Source organism: Oncorhynchus gorbuscha, linkage group LG07 (assembly GCF_021184085.1).
Source record: "Oncorhynchus gorbuscha isolate QuinsamMale2020 ecotype Even-year linkage group LG07, OgorEven_v1.0, whole genome shotgun sequence".
NCBI classification, from domain to species: domain Eukaryota; kingdom Metazoa; phylum Chordata; class Actinopteri; order Salmoniformes; family Salmonidae; genus Oncorhynchus; species Oncorhynchus gorbuscha.
The window spans coordinates 3589777-3609776 of NC_060179.1; the positions used below are offsets into that span (position 1 = coordinate 3589777).

The 20000-nt window shown below is 49.8% G+C and overlaps 1 protein-coding gene across 2 annotated transcripts in view; it reads right to left on the minus strand.

Moving 5' to 3' along the window:
• The window catches only part of dipk2ab (divergent protein kinase domain 2Ab), a 119580-nt gene that overhangs the window by 6557 nt on the left and 93023 nt on the right, over nucleotides 1–20000 (minus strand). For both annotated transcript variants that reach the window (XM_046355410.1, XM_046355409.1), the window contains exon 3: nucleotides 13864–14167. In XM_046355410.1, coding sequence (XP_046211366.1) covers nucleotides 13864–14167 — 304 coding nt within the window. The remainder of the gene's footprint in view (nucleotides 1–13863; nucleotides 14168–20000) is intronic.

The following is a 20000-nucleotide window of genomic DNA, read 5'->3' on the forward strand; positions in this document are numbered from 1 at the left end:
GACAGAGAGAGAGAGAGAGAGAGAGAGAGAGAGAGAGAGAGAGAGAGAGAGAGACAGAGAGAGTGGTAGAGAGGGACAGAGAGAGTGGTAGAGAGAGAGAGAGACAGAGAGAGTGGTAGAGAGAGAGAGAGACAGAGAGAGTGGTAGAGAGAGAGAGACAGAGAGAGAGAGACAGAGAGAGAGAGACAGAGAGAGTGGTAGAGAGAGAGAGAGACAGAGAGAGTGGTAGAGAGGGACAGAGAGAGACAGAGAGAGAGAGAGACAGAGAGAGTGGTAGAGAGAGAGAGAGACAGAGAGAGAGAGACAGAGAGAGTGGTAGAGAGAGAGAGACAGAGAGAGTGGTAGAGAGAGAGAGAGACAGAGAGAGTGGTAGAGAGGGACAGAGAGAGACAGAGACAGAGAGAGTGGTAGAGAGAGAGAGAGACAGAGAGAGTGGTAGAGAGAGAGAGAGACAGAGAGAGTGGTAGAGAGAGAGAGACAGAGAGAGACAGAGAGAGTGGTAGAGAGGGACAGAGAGAGACAGAGAGAGTGGTAGAGAGGGACAGAGAGAGACAGAGAGAGTGGTAGAGAGAGAGAGAGACAGAGAGAGTGGTAGAGAGAGAGAGACAGAGAGAGTGGTAGAGAGAGAGAGAGACAGAGAGAGTGGTAGAGAGGGACAGAGAGAGACAGAGAGAGAGAGAGACAGAGAGAGTGGTAGAGAGAGAGAGAGACAGAGAGAGTGGTAGAGAGGGACAGAGAGAGACAGAGAGAGAGACAGAGAGAGTGGTAGAGAGGGACAGAGAGAGAGAGACAGAGAGAGAGACAGAGAGAGAGACAGAGAGAGTGGTAGAGAGAGAGACAGAGAGAGTGGTAGAGAGGGACAGAGAGAGTGGTAGAGAGAGAGAGAGACAGAGAGAGTGGTAGAGAGAGAGAGACAGAGAGAGTGGTAGAGAGGGACAGAGAGAGACAGAGAGAGACAGAGAGAGACAGAGAGAGTGGTAGAGAGGGACAGAGAGAGTGGTAGAGAGAGAGACAGAGAGAGTGGTAGAGAGAGAGAGAGACAGAGAGAGTGGTAGAGAGAGAGAGACAGAGAGAGACAGAGAGAGTGGTAGAGAGGGACAGAGAGAGAGAGACAGAGAGAGACAGAGAGAGTGGTAGAGAGGGACAGAGAGAGACAGAGAGAGTGGTAGAGAGGGACAGAGAGAGACAGAGAGAGTGGTAGAGAGAGAGAGAGACAGAGAGAGTGGTAGAGAGAGAGAGAGACAGAGAGAGTGGTAGAGAGAGAGAGACAGAGAGAGTGGTAGAGAGAGAGAGAGACAGAGAGAGTGGTAGAGAGGGACAGAGAGAGACAGAGAGAGAGACAGAGAGAGTGGTAGAGAGGGACAGAGAGAGAGAGAGACAGAGAGAGAGACAGAGAGAGAGACAGAGAGAGTGGTAGAGAGAGAGAGAGACAGAGAGAGTGGTAGAGAGGGACAGAGAGAGTGGTAGAGAGAGAGAGAGACAGAGAGAGTGGTAGAGAGAGAGAGACAGAGAGAGTGGTAGAGAGGGACAGAGAGAGTGGTAGAGAGAGACAGAGAGAGTGGTAGAGAGAGAGAGAGACAGAGAGAGTGGTAGAGAGAGAGAGAGACAGAGAGAGTGGTAGAGAGGGACAGAGAGAGACAGAGAGAGTGGTAGAGAGAGAGAGAGACAGAGAGAGTGGTAGAGAGAGAGAGAGACAGAGAGAGTGGTAGAGAGAGAGAGAGACAGAGAGAGTGGTAGAGAGAGAGACAGAGAGAGTGGTAGAGAGGGACAGAGAGAGACAGAGAGAGAGACAGAGAGAGTGGTAGAGAGGGACAGAGAGAGAGAGAGACAGAGAGAGAGACAGAGAGAGAGACAGAGAGAGTGGTAGAGAGAGAGAGAGACAGAGAGAGTGGTAGAGAGGGACAGAGAGAGTGGTAGAGAGAGAGAGAGACAGAGAGAGTGGTAGAGAGAGAGAGACAGAGAGAGTGGTAGAGAGGGACAGAGAGAGTGGTAGAGAGAGAGACAGAGAGAGAGAGTGGTAGAGAGAGAGAGACAGAGAGAGTGGTAGAGAGAGAGAGAGACAGAGAGAGTGGTAGAGAGAGAGAGACAGAGAGAGTGGTAGAGAGAGAGAGAGACAGAGAGAGTGGTAGAGAGAGAGAGACAGAGAGAGACAGAGAGAGTGGTAGAGAGGGACAGAGAGAGAGAGACAGAGAGGTGACAGAGAGAGTGGTAGAGAGGGACAGAGAGAGACAGAGAGAGTGGTAGAGAGGGACAGAGAGAGACAGAGAGAGTGGTAGAGAGAGAGAGAGAGACAGAGAGAGTGGTAGAGAGAGAGAGAGACAGAGAGAGTGGTAGAGAGAGAGACAGAGAGAGTGGTAGAGAGAGAGACAGAGAGAGTGGTAGAGAGAGAGACAGAGAGAGTGGTAGAGAGAGAGACAGAGAGAGTGGTAGAGAGAGAGAGAGACAGAGAGAGTGGTAGAGAGGGACAGAGAGAGACAGAGAGAGAGAGACAGAGAGAGTGGTAGAGAGAGAGAGAGACAGAGAGAGTGGTAGAGAGAGAGAGAGACAGAGAGAGTGGTAGAGAGAGAGAGAGACAGAGAGAGTGGTAGAGAGAGAGAGAGAGAGACAGAGAGAGTGGTAGAGAGAGAGAGAGACAGAGAGAGTGGTAGAGAGGGACAGAGAGAGTGATAGAGAGAGACAGAGAGAGTGGTAGAGAGAGAGAGAGACAGAGAGAGTGGTAGAGAGAGAGAGAGACAGAGAGAGTGGTAGAGAGGGACAGAGAGAGACAGAGAGAGTGGTAGAGAGAGAGAGAGACAGAGAGAGTGGTAGAGAGGGACAGAGAGAGACAGAGAGAGTGGTAGAGAGAGAGAGAGACAGAGAGAGTGGTAGAGAGGGACAGAGAGAGTGGTAGAGAGAGACAGAGAGAGAGATAGTGGTAGAGAGGGACAGAGAGAGAGAGAGAGAGAGAGAGAGAGAGAGAGAGAGAGACAGACAGAGAGAGAGTGGTAGAGAGGGACAGAGAGAGAGAGAGAGAGAGAGAGAGAGAGAGAGAGAGAGAGAGAGAGAGAGAGACAGAGAGAGTGGTAGAGAGGGACAGAGAGAGAGAGAGAGAGAGAGAGAGAGAGAGTGGTAGAGAGGGACAGAGAGAGAGAGACAGAGAGAGAGAGAGAGAGAGAGAGAGAGAGAGAGAGAGAGAGAGAGAGAGAGAGAGAGAGAGAGAGAGAGAGAGAGAGACAGAGAGAGAGACAGAGAGAGAGACAGAGAGAGACAGAGAGACAGAGAGGGACAGAGAGAGAGACAGAGAGAGACAGAGAGAGTGGTAGAGAGGGACAGAGAGAGAGAGAGAGAGAGAGAGAGAGAGAGAGAGAGAGACAGAGAGAGACAGAGAGAGTGGTAGAGAGGGACATTGTTGTGTTAAAAACTATTTCAGATCCTTTTTCCAAAAAGCTGAACTGGCATTGATTCAGACTGAACAAACACTAGTGATGGGATTCACTACAACACCTGTACACCCTTCATTAGACTGAACCTTCCATCAATCAAGGGCTTTTTAAAATGGCTGCTGAGCCATCTTCATTGTAAACATCTAAAAGACCTTACACAGTGTTCCATTTATGAATTGGGAGATGTCAGAAACACAAAGAGCGAGGGCGACCGGAGGGCTCTGAGGTACCTGAGCGCATAAAACAATTATAATCATTCATTTGCTGCAGTGGAATAGAGGCACTTGTTGTAGTGGTAAAAATGTCGCCTTTTATAAACACAATTTAATGCAAATCTACATCATTTTAGATGACAGAAGATTTTAACAGAATCTCTTTTTAATACTGCAAAACGGATCAAAATGCCAGACGACTTTGACACTGTCACACGGAGATCAATAAAGATGACCTTGTCTTGAATCCGCCGAGGCCCAGGTGTCTGTCAGGATATAAATGATGACGTCAAACGCTGGAGGGGCGAGAGAGGGATTCATACAGGGGGTGGTCTATACAGGGGGTGGTCTATACAGGGGTGGTCTATACAGGGGGTGGTCTATACAGACTATACAGGGGTGGTCTATACAGGGGTGGTCTATACAGGGGTGGTCTATACAGGGGTGGTCTATACAGTCTATACAGTCTATACAGGGGGTGGTCTATACAGTCTATACAGGGGGTGGTCTATACAGACTATACAGGGGGTGGTCTATACAGGGGGTGGTCTATACAGTCGGAGATCTTTGTGGGCTATACTCGGCCTTGTCTCAGGATGGTAAGTTGGTGGTTGAAAATTTCCCTCTAGTGGTGTGGGGGCTGTGCTTTGGCAAAGTGGGTGGGGTTATATCCTTCCTGTTTGGCCCTGTCCGGGGGTGTCCTCGGATGGGGCCACAGTGTCTCCTGACCCCTCCTGTCTCAGCCTCCAGTATTTATGCTGCAGTAGTTTATGTGTCGGGGGGCTAGGGTCAGTTTGTTTATCTGGAGTACTTCTCCTGTCCTATTCAGGTGTCCTGTGTGAATCTAAGTGTGCGTTCTCTAATTCTCTCCTTCTCTCTTTCTTTCTCTCTCTCGGAGGACCTGAGCCCTAGGACCATGCCCCAGGACTACCTGACATGATGACTCCTTGCTGTCCCCAGTCCACCTGGCCATGCTGCTGCTCCAGTTTCAACTGGCCTGGGCCCTAGGACCATGTCCCAGGACTACCTGACATGAGGACTCCTTGCTGTCCCCAGTCCACCTGGCCATGCTCCTGCTCCAGTTTCAACTGTTCTGCCTTACTATTATTCAACCATGCTGGTCATTTATGAACATTTGAACATCTTGGCCACGTTCTGTTATAATCAGGACGGCACAGCCAGAAGAGGACTGGCCACCCCACATATGCTCTCTCTAATTCTCTCTTTCTTTCTCTCTCTCGGAGGACCTGAGCCCTAGGACCGTGCCCCAGGACTACCTGACATGATGGCTCCTTGCTGTCCCCAGTCCACCTGACTGTGCTGCTGCTCCAGTTTCAACTGTTCTGCCTTATTATTATTTGACCATGCTGGTCATTTATGAACATTTGAACATCTTGGTCATGTTCTGTTATAATCTCTACCCGGCACAGCCAGAAGAGGACTGGCCACCCCACATAGCCCGGTTCCTCTCTAGGTTTCTTCCTAGGTTTTGGCCTTTCTAGGGAGTTTTTCCTAGCCACCGTGCTTTTACACCTGCATTGTTTGCTGTTTGGGGTTTTAGGCTGGGTTTCTGTACAGCACTTTGAGATATCAGCTGATGTACGAAGGGCTATATAAATAAATTTGATTTGATTTGATATACAGGGGGTGGTCTATACAGACTATACAGGGGTGGTCTATACAGGGGTGGTCTATACAGGGGGTGGTCTATACAGGGGTGGTCTATACAGGCTATACAGGGGTGGTCTATACAGTCTATACAGGGGTGGTCTATACAGTCTATACAGGGGGTGGTCTATACGGGGGTGGTCTATACAGTCTATACAGGGGGTGGTCTATACAGTCTATACAGGGGGTAGTCTATACAGGGGTGGTCTATACAGGGGTGGTCTATACAGTCTATACAGGGGGTGGTCTATACAGGGGGTGGTCTATACAGTCTATACAGGGGGTGGTCTATACAGGGGGTGGTCTATACAGGGGTGGTCTATACAGTCTATACAGGGGGTGGTCTATACAGGGGTGATCTATACAGGGGTGGTCTATACAGTCTACACAGGGGGTGGTCTATACAGTCTACACAGGGGGTGGTCTATACAGGGGGTGGTCTATACAGTCTATACAGGGGTAGTCTATACAGGGGTGGTCTATACAGGGGGTGGTCTATACAGTCTATACAGGGGTAGTCTATACAGGGGTGGTCTATACAGGGGGTGGTCTATACAGGTGGTGGTCTATACAGGTGGTGGTCTATACAGGGGGTGGTCTATACAGGGGTGGTCTATACAGTCTATTCAGGGGTGGTCTATACAGGGGGGGGTGGTCTATACAGGGGGTGGTCTATACAGGGGGTGGTCTAAGGGGGTGGTCTATACAGGGGTGGTCTATAGTCTATACAGGGGTGGTCTATACAGTCTATACAGGGGTGGTCTATACAGTTTATACAGGGGGTGGTCTATACAGTCTATACAGGGGTGGTCTATACAGGGGTGGTCTATACAGGGGGTGGTCTATACAGTCTATACAGGGGGTATCTATACAGGGGTGAACTATACAGGGGTGGTCTATACAGTCTATACAGGGATGGTCTATACAGGGGGTGGTCTAAGTCTACACAGGGGTGGTCTATACAGGGGTGGTCTATACAGGGGGTGGTCTATACAGGGGTGGTCTATACAGGGGATGGTCTATACAGGGGTGGTCTATACAGTCTATACAGGGGGTGGTCTATAGTCTATACAGGGGTGGTCTATACAGGGGTGGTCTATACAGGGAGTGGTCTATACAGTCTATACAGGGGGTGGTCTATACAGGGGTGGTCTATACAGTCTACACAGGGGGTGGTCTATACAGGGGTGGTCTATACAGTCTATACAGGGGGTAGTCTATACAGTCTATACAGGGGTGGTCTATACAGGGGTAGTCTATACAGGGGGTGGTCTATACAGGGGGTGGGGGTGGTCTATACAGTCTATACAGGGGTGGTCTATACAGTCTATACAGGGGTGGTCTATACAGGGGTGGTCTATACAGGGGAAGTGGTACAGGGGGTGATATACAGTCTATACAGGGGTGGTCTATACAGTCTATACAGGGGTGGTCTATACAGGGGTGGTCTATACAGGGGTGGTCTATACAGTCTACACAGGGGGTGGTCTATACAGTCTACACAGGGGGTGGTCTATACAGGGGGTGGTCTATACAGTCTATACAGGGGTGGTCTATACAGGGGTGGTCTATACAGGGGTGGTCTATACAGGGGGTGGTCTATACAGTCTAGGGGGTAGTCTATACAGGGGTGGTCTATACAGGGGTGGTCTATACAGGGGTGGTGGTCTATACAGGGGGTGGTCTATACAGTCTATACAGGGGTGGTCTATACAGGGGGTGGTCTATACAGGGGGTGGTCTATACAGTCTATTCAGGGGGTGGTCTATACAGGGGGTGGTCTATACAGGGGTGGTCTATACAGTCTATACAGGGGTGGTCTATACAGGGGGTGGTCTAGTCTATACAGGGGGTGGTGGTCTATACAGGGGGTGGTCTATACAGGGTGGTCTATACAGGGGTGGTCTATATACAGGGGTGAACTATACAGGGGGTGGTCTATACAGGGGATGGTCTATACAGGGGGTGTCTATACAGGGGTGGTCTATACAGGGGGTGGTCTATACAGAGGGTGGTCTATACAGGGGATGGTCTATACAGGGGTGGTCTATACAGTCTATACAGGGGGTAGTCTATACAGGGGTGGTCTATACAGGGGTGGTCTATACAGGGGGTGAACTAGTGGTCTATACAGTCTATACAGGGGTGGTCTATACAGGGGGTGGTCTATACAGTCTACAGTCTAGGGGGTAGTCTATACAGGGGTGGTCTATACAGGGGTGGTCTATACAGGGAGTGGTCTATACAGTCTACACAGGGGTGGTCTATACAGTCTGTACAGGGGGTGGTCTATACAGTCTATACAGGGGTGGTCAGTACAGTCTATACAGGGGGTGGTCTATACAGCGTATACAGGGGGTGGTCTATACAGGGGTGGTCTATACAGTCTATACAGGGGTGGTCTATACAGTCTATACAGGGGTGGTCTATACAGTCTATACAGGGGTGGTCTATACAGTCTATACAGGGGGTGGTCTATACAGTCTATACAGGGGGTGGTCTATACAGGGGGTGGTCTATACAGGGGTGGTCTATACAGGGGTGGTCTATACAGTCTATACAGGGGTGGTCTATACAGTCTATACAGGGGTGGTCTATACAGGGGTGGTATATAGAGTCTATACAGGGGTAGTCTATACAGGGGTAGTCTATAGAGGGGTGTTCTATACAGGGGTGGTCTATACAGGGGTGGTCTATACAGTCTATACAGGGGGTGGTCTATACAGTCTATACAGGGGTGGTCTATACAGGGGTAGTCTATACAGTCTATACAGGGGTGGTCTATACAGGGGGTGGTATATAGAGTCTATACAGGGGTGGTCTATACAGTCTATACAGGGGTGGTCTATACAGGGGTGGTATATAGAGTCTATACAGGGGTAGTCTATACAGTCTATACAGGGGTGGTCTATACAGGGGTGGTCTATACAGCCTATACAGGGGTAGTCTATACAGGGGTGGTCTATACAGGAGGTGGTCTATACAGGCGGTGGTCTATACAGGGGTGGTCTATACAGGGGGTGGTCTATACAGGGGTGGTCTATACAGTCTATACAGGGGGTGGTCGATACAGGGGGTAGTCTATACAGGGGTGGTCTATACAGGGGTTGTCTATACAGGTGGTGGTCTATACATTCTATACAAGGGGAAGTCTATACAGGGGTAGTCTATACAGGGCGTGGTCTATACAGTCTATACAGGGGTAGCCTATACACGGGGTAGTCTACAAAGGGGGTGGTCTATACAGTCTATACAGGGGGTGGTCTATACAGGTGGTGGTCTATACCGTCTATACAGGGGAAGACTATACAGGGGGTAGTCTATACAGGGGGAGGTCTATACAGGGGGCGGCCTATACAGGGGTGGTCTACAAAGGGGTGGTCTATACAGTCTATATAGGGGTAGTCTATACAGGGGTAGTCTATACAGGGGTGGTCTATACAGTTTATACAGGGGTGGTCTATACATGGGATGGTCTAAACAGGGGGTAGTCTATACAGGGGTGGTCTATAGAGGGAGTGTTATATACAGGTGGTGGTCTATACAGGAGGTGGTCTATACAGGGGTGGTATATATAGTCTATACAGGGGTGGTCTATACAGGGGGTAGTCTATAGAGGGGGTGTTCTATTCAGGGGTGGTCTATACAGGGGTGGTCTATACAGTCTATACAGGGGTGGTCTATACAGTCTATACAGGGGGTGGTCTATACAGGGGTAGTCTATACAGTCTATACATGGGGAAGTCTATACAGGGGTGGTCTATACAGTCTATACAGGGGGTAGTCTATACAGGGGTAGTCTATAAAGGGGTGGTTTATACAGTCTATACAGGGGGTGGTCTATACAGTCTATACAGGGGGTGGTCTATACAGGGGGTAGTCTATACAGTCTATACAGGGGTGGTCTATACAGTCTATAAAGGGGGTGGTCTATAGAGTCTATACAGGGGTAGTCTATACAGTCTATACAGGGGTGGTCTATACAGTCTATACAGGGGGTGGTCTATAGAGTCTATACAGGGGTAGTCTATACAGGGGTGGTCTATACAGTCTATACAGGGGGTGGTCTATACAGTCTATACAGGGGTGGTCTATAGAGGGGGTGGTCTATAAAGGGGGTATATATAGTCTATACAGGGGTAGTCTATACAGTCTATACAGGTGGTAGTCAATACAGGGGTGGTCTATACAGTCCATACGGGGGTGGTCTATACAGGGGTGGTCTATACAGGGGTAGTATATATAGTCTATACAGGGGGTAGTCTATACAGGGGGTAGTCTATACAGTCTATACAGGTGGTAGTCAATACAGGGGGTGGTCTATACAGTCTATACAGGGGAAGGCTATACAGGGGTGGTCTATACAGCGGGTAGTCTATACAGTCTATACAGGGGTGGTCTATACAGTCTATACAGGGGTGGTCTATACAGGGGGTGGTCTATACAGTCTATACAGGGGTGGTCTATACAGTCTATACAGGGGTGGTCTATACAGGGGTGGTCTATACAGTCTATACAGGGGGTGGTCTATACAGGGGGTGGTCTATACAGTCTATACAGGGGTGGTTTATACAGGGGTGGTCTATACAGTCTATACAGGGGTGGTTTATACAGGGGGTGGTCTATACAGTCTGTGGTCTATACAGGGGGTGGTCTATACAGGCGGTGGTCTATACAGTCTATACAGGGGGTAGTCTATACAGTCTATACAGGGTGTGGTCTATACAGTCTATACAGGGGGTGGTCTATACAGGGGTGGTCTATACAGTCTATACAGGGGTGGTCTATACAGTCTATACAGGGGTGGTCTATACAGGGGTGGTCTATACAGGCGGTGGTCTATACAGTCTATACAGGGGTAGTCTATACAGTCTATACAGGGTGTGGTCTATACAGTCTATACAGGGGTAGTCTATACAGTCTATACAGGGTGTGGTCTATACAGTCTATACAGGGGTGGTCTATACAGGGGTGGTCTATACAGTCTATACAGGGGTGGTCTATACAGTCTATACAGGGGTGGTCTATACCGGGGTGGTCTATACAGGAGGTGGTCTATACAGTCTATACAGGGGGTAGTCTATACAGTCTATACAGGGTGTGGTCTATACAGTCTATACAGGGGTGGTCTATACAGGGGTGGTCTATACAGTCTATACAGGGGGTGGTCTATAGAGTCTATACAGGGGGTGGTCTATACAGGGGTGGTCTATACAGTCTATACAGGGGGTGGTCTATACAGTCTATACAGGGGTGGTCTATACAGTCTATACAGGGGGTGGTCTATACAGTCTATACAGGGGGTGGACTATAGAGTCTAATGAATACACAAGCCAACATCAGTTCTTAGAATATCAGGCACGTTTTCACATGATGATCTTAGGGGGCTGAGAATTAGAGGGGGGACAACAAACAGTGACAATTATTGTTCAAGTCAAGAAAGGACAGGTACCTGATCCTGAAACAGTCCAAAACTGAGAGGTGTCGGATCCTGTACCGCCTCAAATTAGGCACTGACCTCGAGGAGATAACGGCCCCCGAGGAGATAACGGCCCCCGAGGAGATAACGGCCCCCGAGGAGATAACGCCCCCCGAGGAGATAACGGCCCTCGAGGAGATAACGCCCCCGAGGAGATAACGGCCCCCGAGGAGATAACGGGCCCCCGAGGAGATAACGGCCCCAGCCCCCGAGGAGAACGGCCCCCGAGGAGATAACGGCCCCCGAGGAGATAACGGCCCCGAGGAGATAACGCCCCCGAGGAGATAACGGCCCTCGAGGAGATAACGCCCCCGAGGAGATAACGGCCCCCGAGGAGATAACGGCCCCCGAGGAGATAACGGCCCCCGAGGAGATAACGGCCCCCGAGGAGATAACGGGCCCCGAGGAGATAACGGGCCCCGAGGAGATAACGGCCCTCGAGGAGATAACGATTATATAAATGTTTTTGGGACAAAATAATTTAACATCTAATCTGGCAGAAATAGACCAACAGTTTAGGGTTATATTGAAAGAAATCTATTTGGACATTTAATTTTCTCCTTCGCGTGTTCATTTCAAACTTATCTTTCTATTTAGGGAGGAAACAGTCGGAGCATTAAAGCAGATCAATAGATCTGATCCCTGAGGATTCAGACATAATCCCTTCTAATGCAGCCGTCCTCCGACCCCGTCAGAACGACTCAATCACACAACACACTGCTGCCCCGTCAGAACGACTCAATCACACAACACACTGCTGCCCCGTTAGCCAACTAGTGTCCATCACAGCCCCCCGCGTTGGTGCCCCGTCAGCCAACTAGTGTCCATCACAGCCCCACGCGTTGTCGAAGGGTCCAGCTCAATCACCACTTGACACAAGCACGTTTCAGAGCCAGTGAAGCACCACATATCACGGTCAACTAACAGACTGAGAGAGAGGGGTAGAGAGAGAGGAGTAGAGAGAGAGGGGTAGAGAGAGAGGGAGAGGGGTAGAAAAAGAGAGGGGTAAGAGGGTAGAGAGAGAGAGAGGAGTAGAGAGGGGGTAGAGAAAGAGAGAGGGGGATAGACAGAGGGGGTAGAGAGAGAGAGGGTAGAGAGAGGAGTAGAGAGAGAGAGGTAGAGAGAGGAGGTAGAGAGAGAGAGGGGTAGAGAGAGAGGGGGTAGAGAGAGAGGGGGTAGAGAGAGAGGGGGTAGAGAGAGAGAGGGTAGAGAGAGAGAGAGGTAGAGAGAGAGAGTGGTAGAGAGAGGAGTAGAGAGAGAGAGTAGAGAGAGAGAGAGAGAGAGAGGGGTAGAGAGAGAGAGAGAGGGTAGAGAGAGAGGGGGTAGAGAGAGAGAGGGGTAGAGAGAGAGAGGGGTAGAGAGAGAGGGGTAGAGAGAGAGAGAGAGAGAGAGAGTGGTAGAGAGAGAAAGAGGAGAGAGAGAGAGAGAGGGAGAGAGGGGTAGAGAGAGAGAGAGAGGGGTAGAGAGAGAGGGTAGAGAGAGAGGGAGAGAGAGAGAGAGAGAGAGAGAGAGAGAGAGAGAGAGAGAGAGGGGTAGAGAGAGAAAGAGGGTAGAGAGAGAGAGAGGGGGTAGAGAGGGGTAGAGAGAGAGAGAGGGATGGAGAGAGAGAAAGGGGTAGAGAGAGAGGGGGGTAGAGAGAGAGAGAGAGAGAGAGAGAGAGAGGGTAGAGAGAGAGAGAGGGGGTAGAGAGAGAGGTAGGGGGAGAGAGAGGGGTAGAGAGAGAGGGGGTTAGAGAGAGGGGGGGAGAGGGGGTAGAGAGAGGGGGGTAGAGAGAGAGGGGGTAGAGAGAGGAGGGGGTAGAGAGAGAGGGGGGGTAGAGAGAGAGGGGGGTAGAGAGAGGGGGGGGGTAGAGAGAGAGGGGTAGAGGAACTAGTGGCTTGAGAGGAATATGACAGGGGGGTCTAGTGGCTTGGAGGAATATGACAGGGGGGGGACTAGTGGCTTGGAGGAATATGACAGGGGGGGGGACTAGTGGCTTGGAGGAATATGACAGGGGGAGTGGGGAATATGACAGGGGGGACTAGTGGCTTGGAGGAATATGACAGGGGGGGTCTAGTGGCTTGGAGGAATATGACAGGGGGGTCTAGTGGCTTGGAGGAATATGACAGGGGGGGACTAGTGGCTTGGAGGAATATGACAGGGGGGGTCTAGTGGCTTGGAGGAATATGACAGGGGGGTCTAGTGGCTTGGAGGAATATGACAGGGGGGGGGGGAACTAGTGGCTTGGAGGAATATGACAGTTCCTCTTGGTTCATGTTTCTCTGTTTATCATGAAGTTTACTGTTGAAGGACAAACTGGGGGAACTAGTTAGATTGATGAATCCGATCTGAGTATTGCTGTGATAAGTAAACGCTGTACATACAGTTAGAGAACAGCATCACAGATCAGACACGTCTCTGAGGACAGAGAGGGAGAAACACATACCGATATCAGAGAGATTTAATCCAACCATAAATAAGAGATTGAATACAGAAGGTGGTGATGTCGACTTCAGTAGGAGTCTGTCACACACAGGGCGTCATAGCAACCGAGAAAACACCACACACCTCTTAGTATCACACCTCGAACCGATGACACACCTCTCTACCCCCCCACCCCCCCCACCTCTCTATCCCCCGACACCTCTCTACCCCCCACACCCCCCCATCTCTCTACCCCCCCCACCTCTCTACCCCCCACCTCTCTATCCTACCCCCCCACCTCTCTACCCCCCCCACCTCTCTACCCCCACCTCTCTCCCCCTCACCTCCCCTCCACCTCTCTACCCCCACACCTCTCTAACCCCCACACCTCTCTACCCCCCCACCTCTCTACCCCCACACCTCTCTACCCCCCACCTCTCTACCCCCCACACCTCTCTACCCCCCACACCTCTCTACCCCCCACATCTCTCTACCCCCCACATCTCTACCCCCCACATCTCTCTACCCTCCACATCTCTCTACCCCCACACCTCTCTACCCCCTCTCACCTCTACCCCTTCACATCTCTCTACCCCCACACACCTCTCTAATCCCCCCACCTCTCTACCCCCCACACCTCTCTAACCCCCCCCACACCTCTCTAACCCCCCCAACTCACTCTGTTTGATCAGTCTCTTGTCGGCCACTAGGACATTCTCCCCGTCCACCACGATGACCTTTCCGTCCCGCGGCCCCACGGCGAAGTTATCGAAGCTCACGTCCAGCAGGTAGAGGGCGAAGTCAAAGTCGTTGTTGGTGAGCTGCTCAGCGATGTCCATCAGCTGTCGGGCCAGGTCGACCCTCTTGTCCCACGGAGCGTTGTAGAAAGACCACAGCTCCTCGCCGACGTAGTTCACCGCCACCACGCGACCACACGCCCCCAGGTACTTGGCGAACGGCCAGCCCTCGTCTGACGGGAAACTCTGAGAGAGAGAAGGGATGTGGGTTATGAGAGGAGAGAAGAAAGGGGTTATGTAGCCTAGTGGTTAGAGTGTAGAGGAGGCAGGTAGCCTAGTGGTTAGAGTGTAGAGGAGGCAGGTAGCCTAGTGGTTAGAGTGTAGAGGAGGCAGGTAGCCTAGTGGTTAGAGTGTAGAGGAGGCAGGGTAGCCTAGTGGTTAGAGTGTAGAGGAGGCAGGTAGCCTAGTGGTTAGAGTGTAGAGGAGGCAGGTAGCCTAGTGGTTAGAGTGTAGAGGAGGCAGGTAGCCTAGTGGTTAGAGTGTAGAGGAGGCAGGTAGCCTAGTGGTTAGAGTGTAGAGGAGGCAGGTAGCCTAGTGGTTAGAGTGTAGAGGAGGCAGGTAGCCTAGTGGTTAGAGTGTAGAGGAGGCAGGTAGCCTAGTGGTTAGAGTGTAGAGGAGGCAGGTAGCCTAGTGGTTAGAGTGTAGAGGAGGCAGGGTAGCCTAGTGGTTAGAGTGTAGAGGAGGCAGGGTAGCCTAGTGGTTAGAGTGTAGAGGTGGCAGGGTAGCCTAGTGGTTAGAGTGTAGAGGAGGCAGGGTAGCCTAGTGGTTAGAGTGTAGAGGAGGCAGGTAGCCTAGTGGTTAGAGTGTAGAGGCAGGTAGCCTAGTGGTTAGAGTGTAGAGGCAGGTAGCCTAGTGGTTAGAGTGTAGAGGAGGCAGGTAGCCTAGTGGTTAGAGTGTAGAGGAGGCAGGTAGCCTAGTGGTTAGAGTGTAGAGGAGGCAGGTAGCCTAGTGGTTAGAGTGTAGAGGAGGCAGGTAGACTAGTGGTTAGAGTGTAGAGGAGGCAGGTAGCCTAGTGGTTAGAGTGTAGAGGAGGCAGGTAGCCTAGTGGTTAGAGTGTAGAGGCGGCAGGTAGCCTAGTGGTTAGAGTGTAGAGGAGGCAGGGTAGCCTAGTGGTTAGAGTGTAGAGGAGGCAGGTAGCCTAGTGGTTAGAGTGTAGAGGAGGCAGGTAGCCTAGTGGTTAGAGTGTAGAGGAGGCAGGTAGCCTAGTGGTTAGAGTGTAGAGGAGGCAGGTAGCCTAGTGGTTAGAGTGTAGAGGAGGCAGGTAGCCTAGTGGTTAGAGTGTAGAGGAGGCAGGTAGCCTAGTGGTTAGAGTGTAGAGGAGGCAGGTAGCCTAGTGGTTAGAGTGTAGAGGAGGCAGGTAGCCTAGTGGTTAGAGTGTAGAGGAGGCAGGGTAGCCTAGTGGTTAGAGTGTAGAGGAGGCAGGGTAGCCTAGTGGTTAGAGTGTAGAGGAGGCAGGGTAGCCTAGTGGTTAGAGTGTAGAGGAGGCAGGGTAGCCTAGTGGTTAGAGTGTAGAGGCAGGTAGCCTAGTGGTTAGAGTGTAGAGGAGGCAGGTAGCCTAGTGGTTAGAGTGTAGAGGCAGGTAGCCTAGTGGTTAGAGTGTAGAGGCAGGTAGCCTAGTGGTTAGAGTGTAGAGGAGGCAGGGAGCCTAGTGGTTAGAGTGTAGAGGCAGGTAGCCTAGTGGTTAGAGTGTAGAGGAGGCAGGTAGCCTAGTGGTTAGAGTGGAGGGGAGGCAGGTAGCTGATGTTAGCAGATGTTATTGGTCACATACACATGGTTAGCAGATGTTAATGCGAGTGTAGCGAAATGCTTGTGCTTCTTGTTCCGACCATGCAGTAATATTTAACAAGGAATCTAACAATTTCCCAACAACTACCTAATACACCCAAATCTAAGTAGGGAGAGATTGAATATGTCTGTAAACACACCAGCCAGCTGGTCTGAACATGCTCTGAGGACGCGGCTGGGGATGCCGTCGGGGCCGGCAGCCTTGTGAGGGTTACTCACGTCGGCCAAGGAGAAGGAGAGGCTTCTGTGTGTATTTCGAAGGAATCAGTTTCAATATTGCAGTAAGGCAAACGCAAACACACACACGGCTGAAATGAGTAGAGTTTGAGGCAGCTGAAGTTGGCTGAGTGGGCAGCCCCCTGAGGAACAGGATTGGTTGTCTCATTACAGCTCTTTCTTTTGCTCCCTCTCTCTCTCTGTCTCTCCCTTTCTCTCTCTCTCTCTCTCTCTGTCTCTCTCGCTCTCTCTCTCTCCCTTTCTCTCTCTCACCTCTCTCTCTCTCTCTCTCCCTCCGACTGTTACTGAATAAAAAACAACATTTATCGGAGCCCACCTGAGCACTGCCTGCTAGCCGCGATACCAGTGTGTTGTATTAAATCACTGTGTGTCTCTGACAGCTGGTATCCACGTCTGTAGCCGGAGACGTTAACAGCAGAGAGAAACTCAAGTGTCACTGCAGGTAGGAGTTCGTTAGTTTGCCTCTCGCCTTACAGCTGTAGCCATCCAATACCACATCCATTTCTGGTAGCAAGGGAAAGCGATTCATTATTAATGCAGTGTCTCTTGTTCAAACTTTAATGAGGCTTCAATTATTTAAAAACATACATTGTGAAAATGTCATAGTGTGGTGGTGTGTGTTTCGAGAGACAGCTGGACCCTTGCCACAGAGCCGGGAATTGTGGGATAGAGGTGGCGTAACTTACTAAACCAATGATTAGTCAGCTAACTGACGATTAGCCTGCACTCTGTTCTCTCACTTCACTGCTACTACTCTGGGGTCACTGGGCTTTTGATAACTCACACTGAAGCTGTTGTAAGATTCCCTTATCGTGAACACACACACACACACACACACACACACACACACACACACACACACACACACACACACACACACACACACACACACACACACACACACACACACACACACACACACACACACACACACACACACACACACACACACAGACAAATGAGGAGGAGGCCTGCAGAATGTATTGTGGTAACCTCGTAGAGCCTGTAATGTGGTAACCTAGTAGAGCCTGTATTGTGGTAACCTAGTAGAGCCTGTATTGTGGTAACCTCGTAGAGCCTGTAATGTGGTTACCTAGTAGAGCCTGTATTGTGGTAACCTAGTAGAGCCTGTAATGTGGTAACCTAGTAGAGCCTGTATTTTGGTAACCTAGTAGAGCCTGTATTGTGGTAACCTAGTAGAGCCTGTAATGTGGTAACCTAGTAGAGCCTGTAATGTAGTAACCTAGTAGAGCCTGTAGAATGTAGAGCCTGTATTGGTAACCTAGTAGAGCCTGTAATGTGGTAACCTAGTAGAGCCTGTATTGTGGTAACCTAGTAGAGCCTGTAATGTGGTAACCTAGTAGAGCCTGTAATGTGGTAACCTAGTAGAGCCTGTAGAATGTAATGTGGTAACCTAGTAGAGCCTGTAATGTGGTAACCTAGTAGAGCCTGTATTGTGGTAACCTAGTAGAGCCTGTAGAACCTGTATTGTGGTAACCTAGTAGAGCCTGTAATGTGGTAACCTAGTAGAGCCTGTAATGTGGTAACCTAGTAGAGCTTGTATTGTGGTAACCTAGTAGAGCCTGTATTGTGGTAACCTAGTAGAGCCTGTATTGTGGTAACCTAGTAGAGCCTGTATTGTGGTAACCTAGTAGAGCCTGTATTGTGGTAACCTAGTAGAGCCTGTAATGTGGTAACCTAGTAGAGCCTGTATTGTGGTAACCTAGTAGAGCCTGTAATGTGCTAACCTAGTAGAGCCTGTAATGTGCTAACCTAGTAGAGCCTGTAATGTGCTAACCTAGTAGAGCCTGTATTTTGGTAACCTCGTAGAGCCTGTATTTTGGTAACCTAGTAGAGCCTGTAATGTGGTAACCTCGTAGAGCCTGTATTTTGGTAACCTAGTAGAGCCTGTAATGTGGTAACCTAGTAGAGCCTGTATTTTGGTAACCTAGTAGAGCCTGTAATGTGGTAACCTCGTAGAGCCTGTATTTTGGTAACCTAGTAGAGCCTGTAATGTGGTAACCTAGTAGAGCCTGTATTTTGGTAACCTCGTAGAGCCTGTAATGTGGTAACCTAGTAGAGCCTGTAATGTGCTAACCTAGTAGAGCCTGTATTTTGGTAACCTCGTAGAGCCTGTAATGTGGAAGGAAAATATCGGACATCGGTATCGGCCAAGAATGTCATATCGGTGCATCACTGTTCTCAACCGATGGCAGGCACAAACACAAACACCTCAGATAATGAACAAAAAGTGTCTAAGCTACAACAATTCTTAGGAACTCCACAAATGGGCAAAAAACGTACGGAAGGCTTTGTTCAAATCAAAAGGGGTGTGAACAAGTGATTGAAATCAAATGGATTTGCATAAAATTCAACTGATAGTCAGAACACAATTAGAATGTCCACTCCTTTAAGGCCTAAACTTTACTTAGACTAAATTAAAAGGTGGAATGAATTTCCACCATCCACCCCTTCATGACTCTCTATATTTGAATCCACACAAATCAGAACATAAAAAGATGGACCAAAGTTAAGAGAACTGTAGTGCAGTAATGATGTGGTCATCCTGTCTGGGTCGGCGCCCCCCCTTGGGTTGTGCCGTGGCGGAGATCTTTGTGGGCTGTACTCAGCCTTGTCTCAGGATGGTAAGTTGGTGGTTGAAGATATCCCTCTAGTGGTGTGGGGGCTGTGCTTTGGCAAAGTGGGTGGGGTTATATCCTTCCTGTTTGGCCCTGTCAGGGGGTGTCCTCAGATGGGGCCACAGTGTCTCCTGACCCCTCCTGTCTCAGCCTCCAGTATTTATGCTGCAGTAGTTTATGTAAATGTAAATGTAATGTGTCGGGGGCTAGGGTCAGTTTGTTATATCTGGAGTACTTCTCCTGTCCTATTCGGTGTCCTGTGTGAATCTAAGTGTGTGTTCTCTAATTCTCTCCTTCTCTCTTTCTTTCTCTCTCTCTCTCGGAGGACCTGAGCCCTAGGACCATGCCCCAGGACTACCTGACATGATGACTCCTTGCTGTCCCCAGTCCACCTGGCCGTGCTGCTGCTCCAATTTCATCTGTTCTGCCTTATTATTATTCGACCATGCTGGTCATTTATGAACATCTTGGCCATGTTCTGTTATAATCTCCACCCGGCACAACCAGCAGAGGACTGGCCACCCCACATAGCCTGGTTCCTCTCTAGGTTTCTTTCTAGGTTTTGGCCTTTCTAGGGAGTTTTTCCTAGCCACCGTGCTTCTACACCTGCATTGCTTGCTGTTTGGGGTTTTAGGCTGGGTTTCTGTACAACAATTTGAGATATCAGCTGATGGACGAAGGGCTTTATAAATGCATTTGATTTGATTTAAACCGTATATTACTATGTATAGGAATTGATGCACGGACGGGTTTTTTACTTGACCTTCTATGATGGTATTTGATTGTTTGGTTTGTTAAATGTGATACAGTGTGTAACGTCCATTTTTATAGTTTACACCGATACATGAGTCACTTGCCTTCCACAAAGACCTAGCCCCATCCCTGGTGACTGAAGGAGCTGATTGGTGGTCGAGGAACAACCAGACACTCCCGGTTACTGAAGGAGCTGATTGGTTGTTGCTCGACCACTAGACACTCCCGGTTACTGAAGGAGCTGATTGGTTGTTGCTCGACCACTAGACACTCCCGGTTATTGAAGGAGCTCATTGGTTGTTGCTCGACCACTAGACACTCCCGGTTACTGAAGGAGCTCATTGGTTGTTGCTCGACCACTAGACACTCCCGGTTACTGAAGGAGCTCATTGGTTGTTGCTCGACCACGAGACAGATTGTTTACAGACAGATTATTTCACTTATCATTCACTGGATCACAATTCCAGTGGGTCAGAAGTTTACATACACTAAGTTGACTTAGTGCTTGGAAAATTCCAGAAAATGATGTCATGGCTTTAGAAGCTTCTGATAGGCTAATTGACACCATTTGAGTTAATTGGAGGTGTACATGTGGATGTATTTCA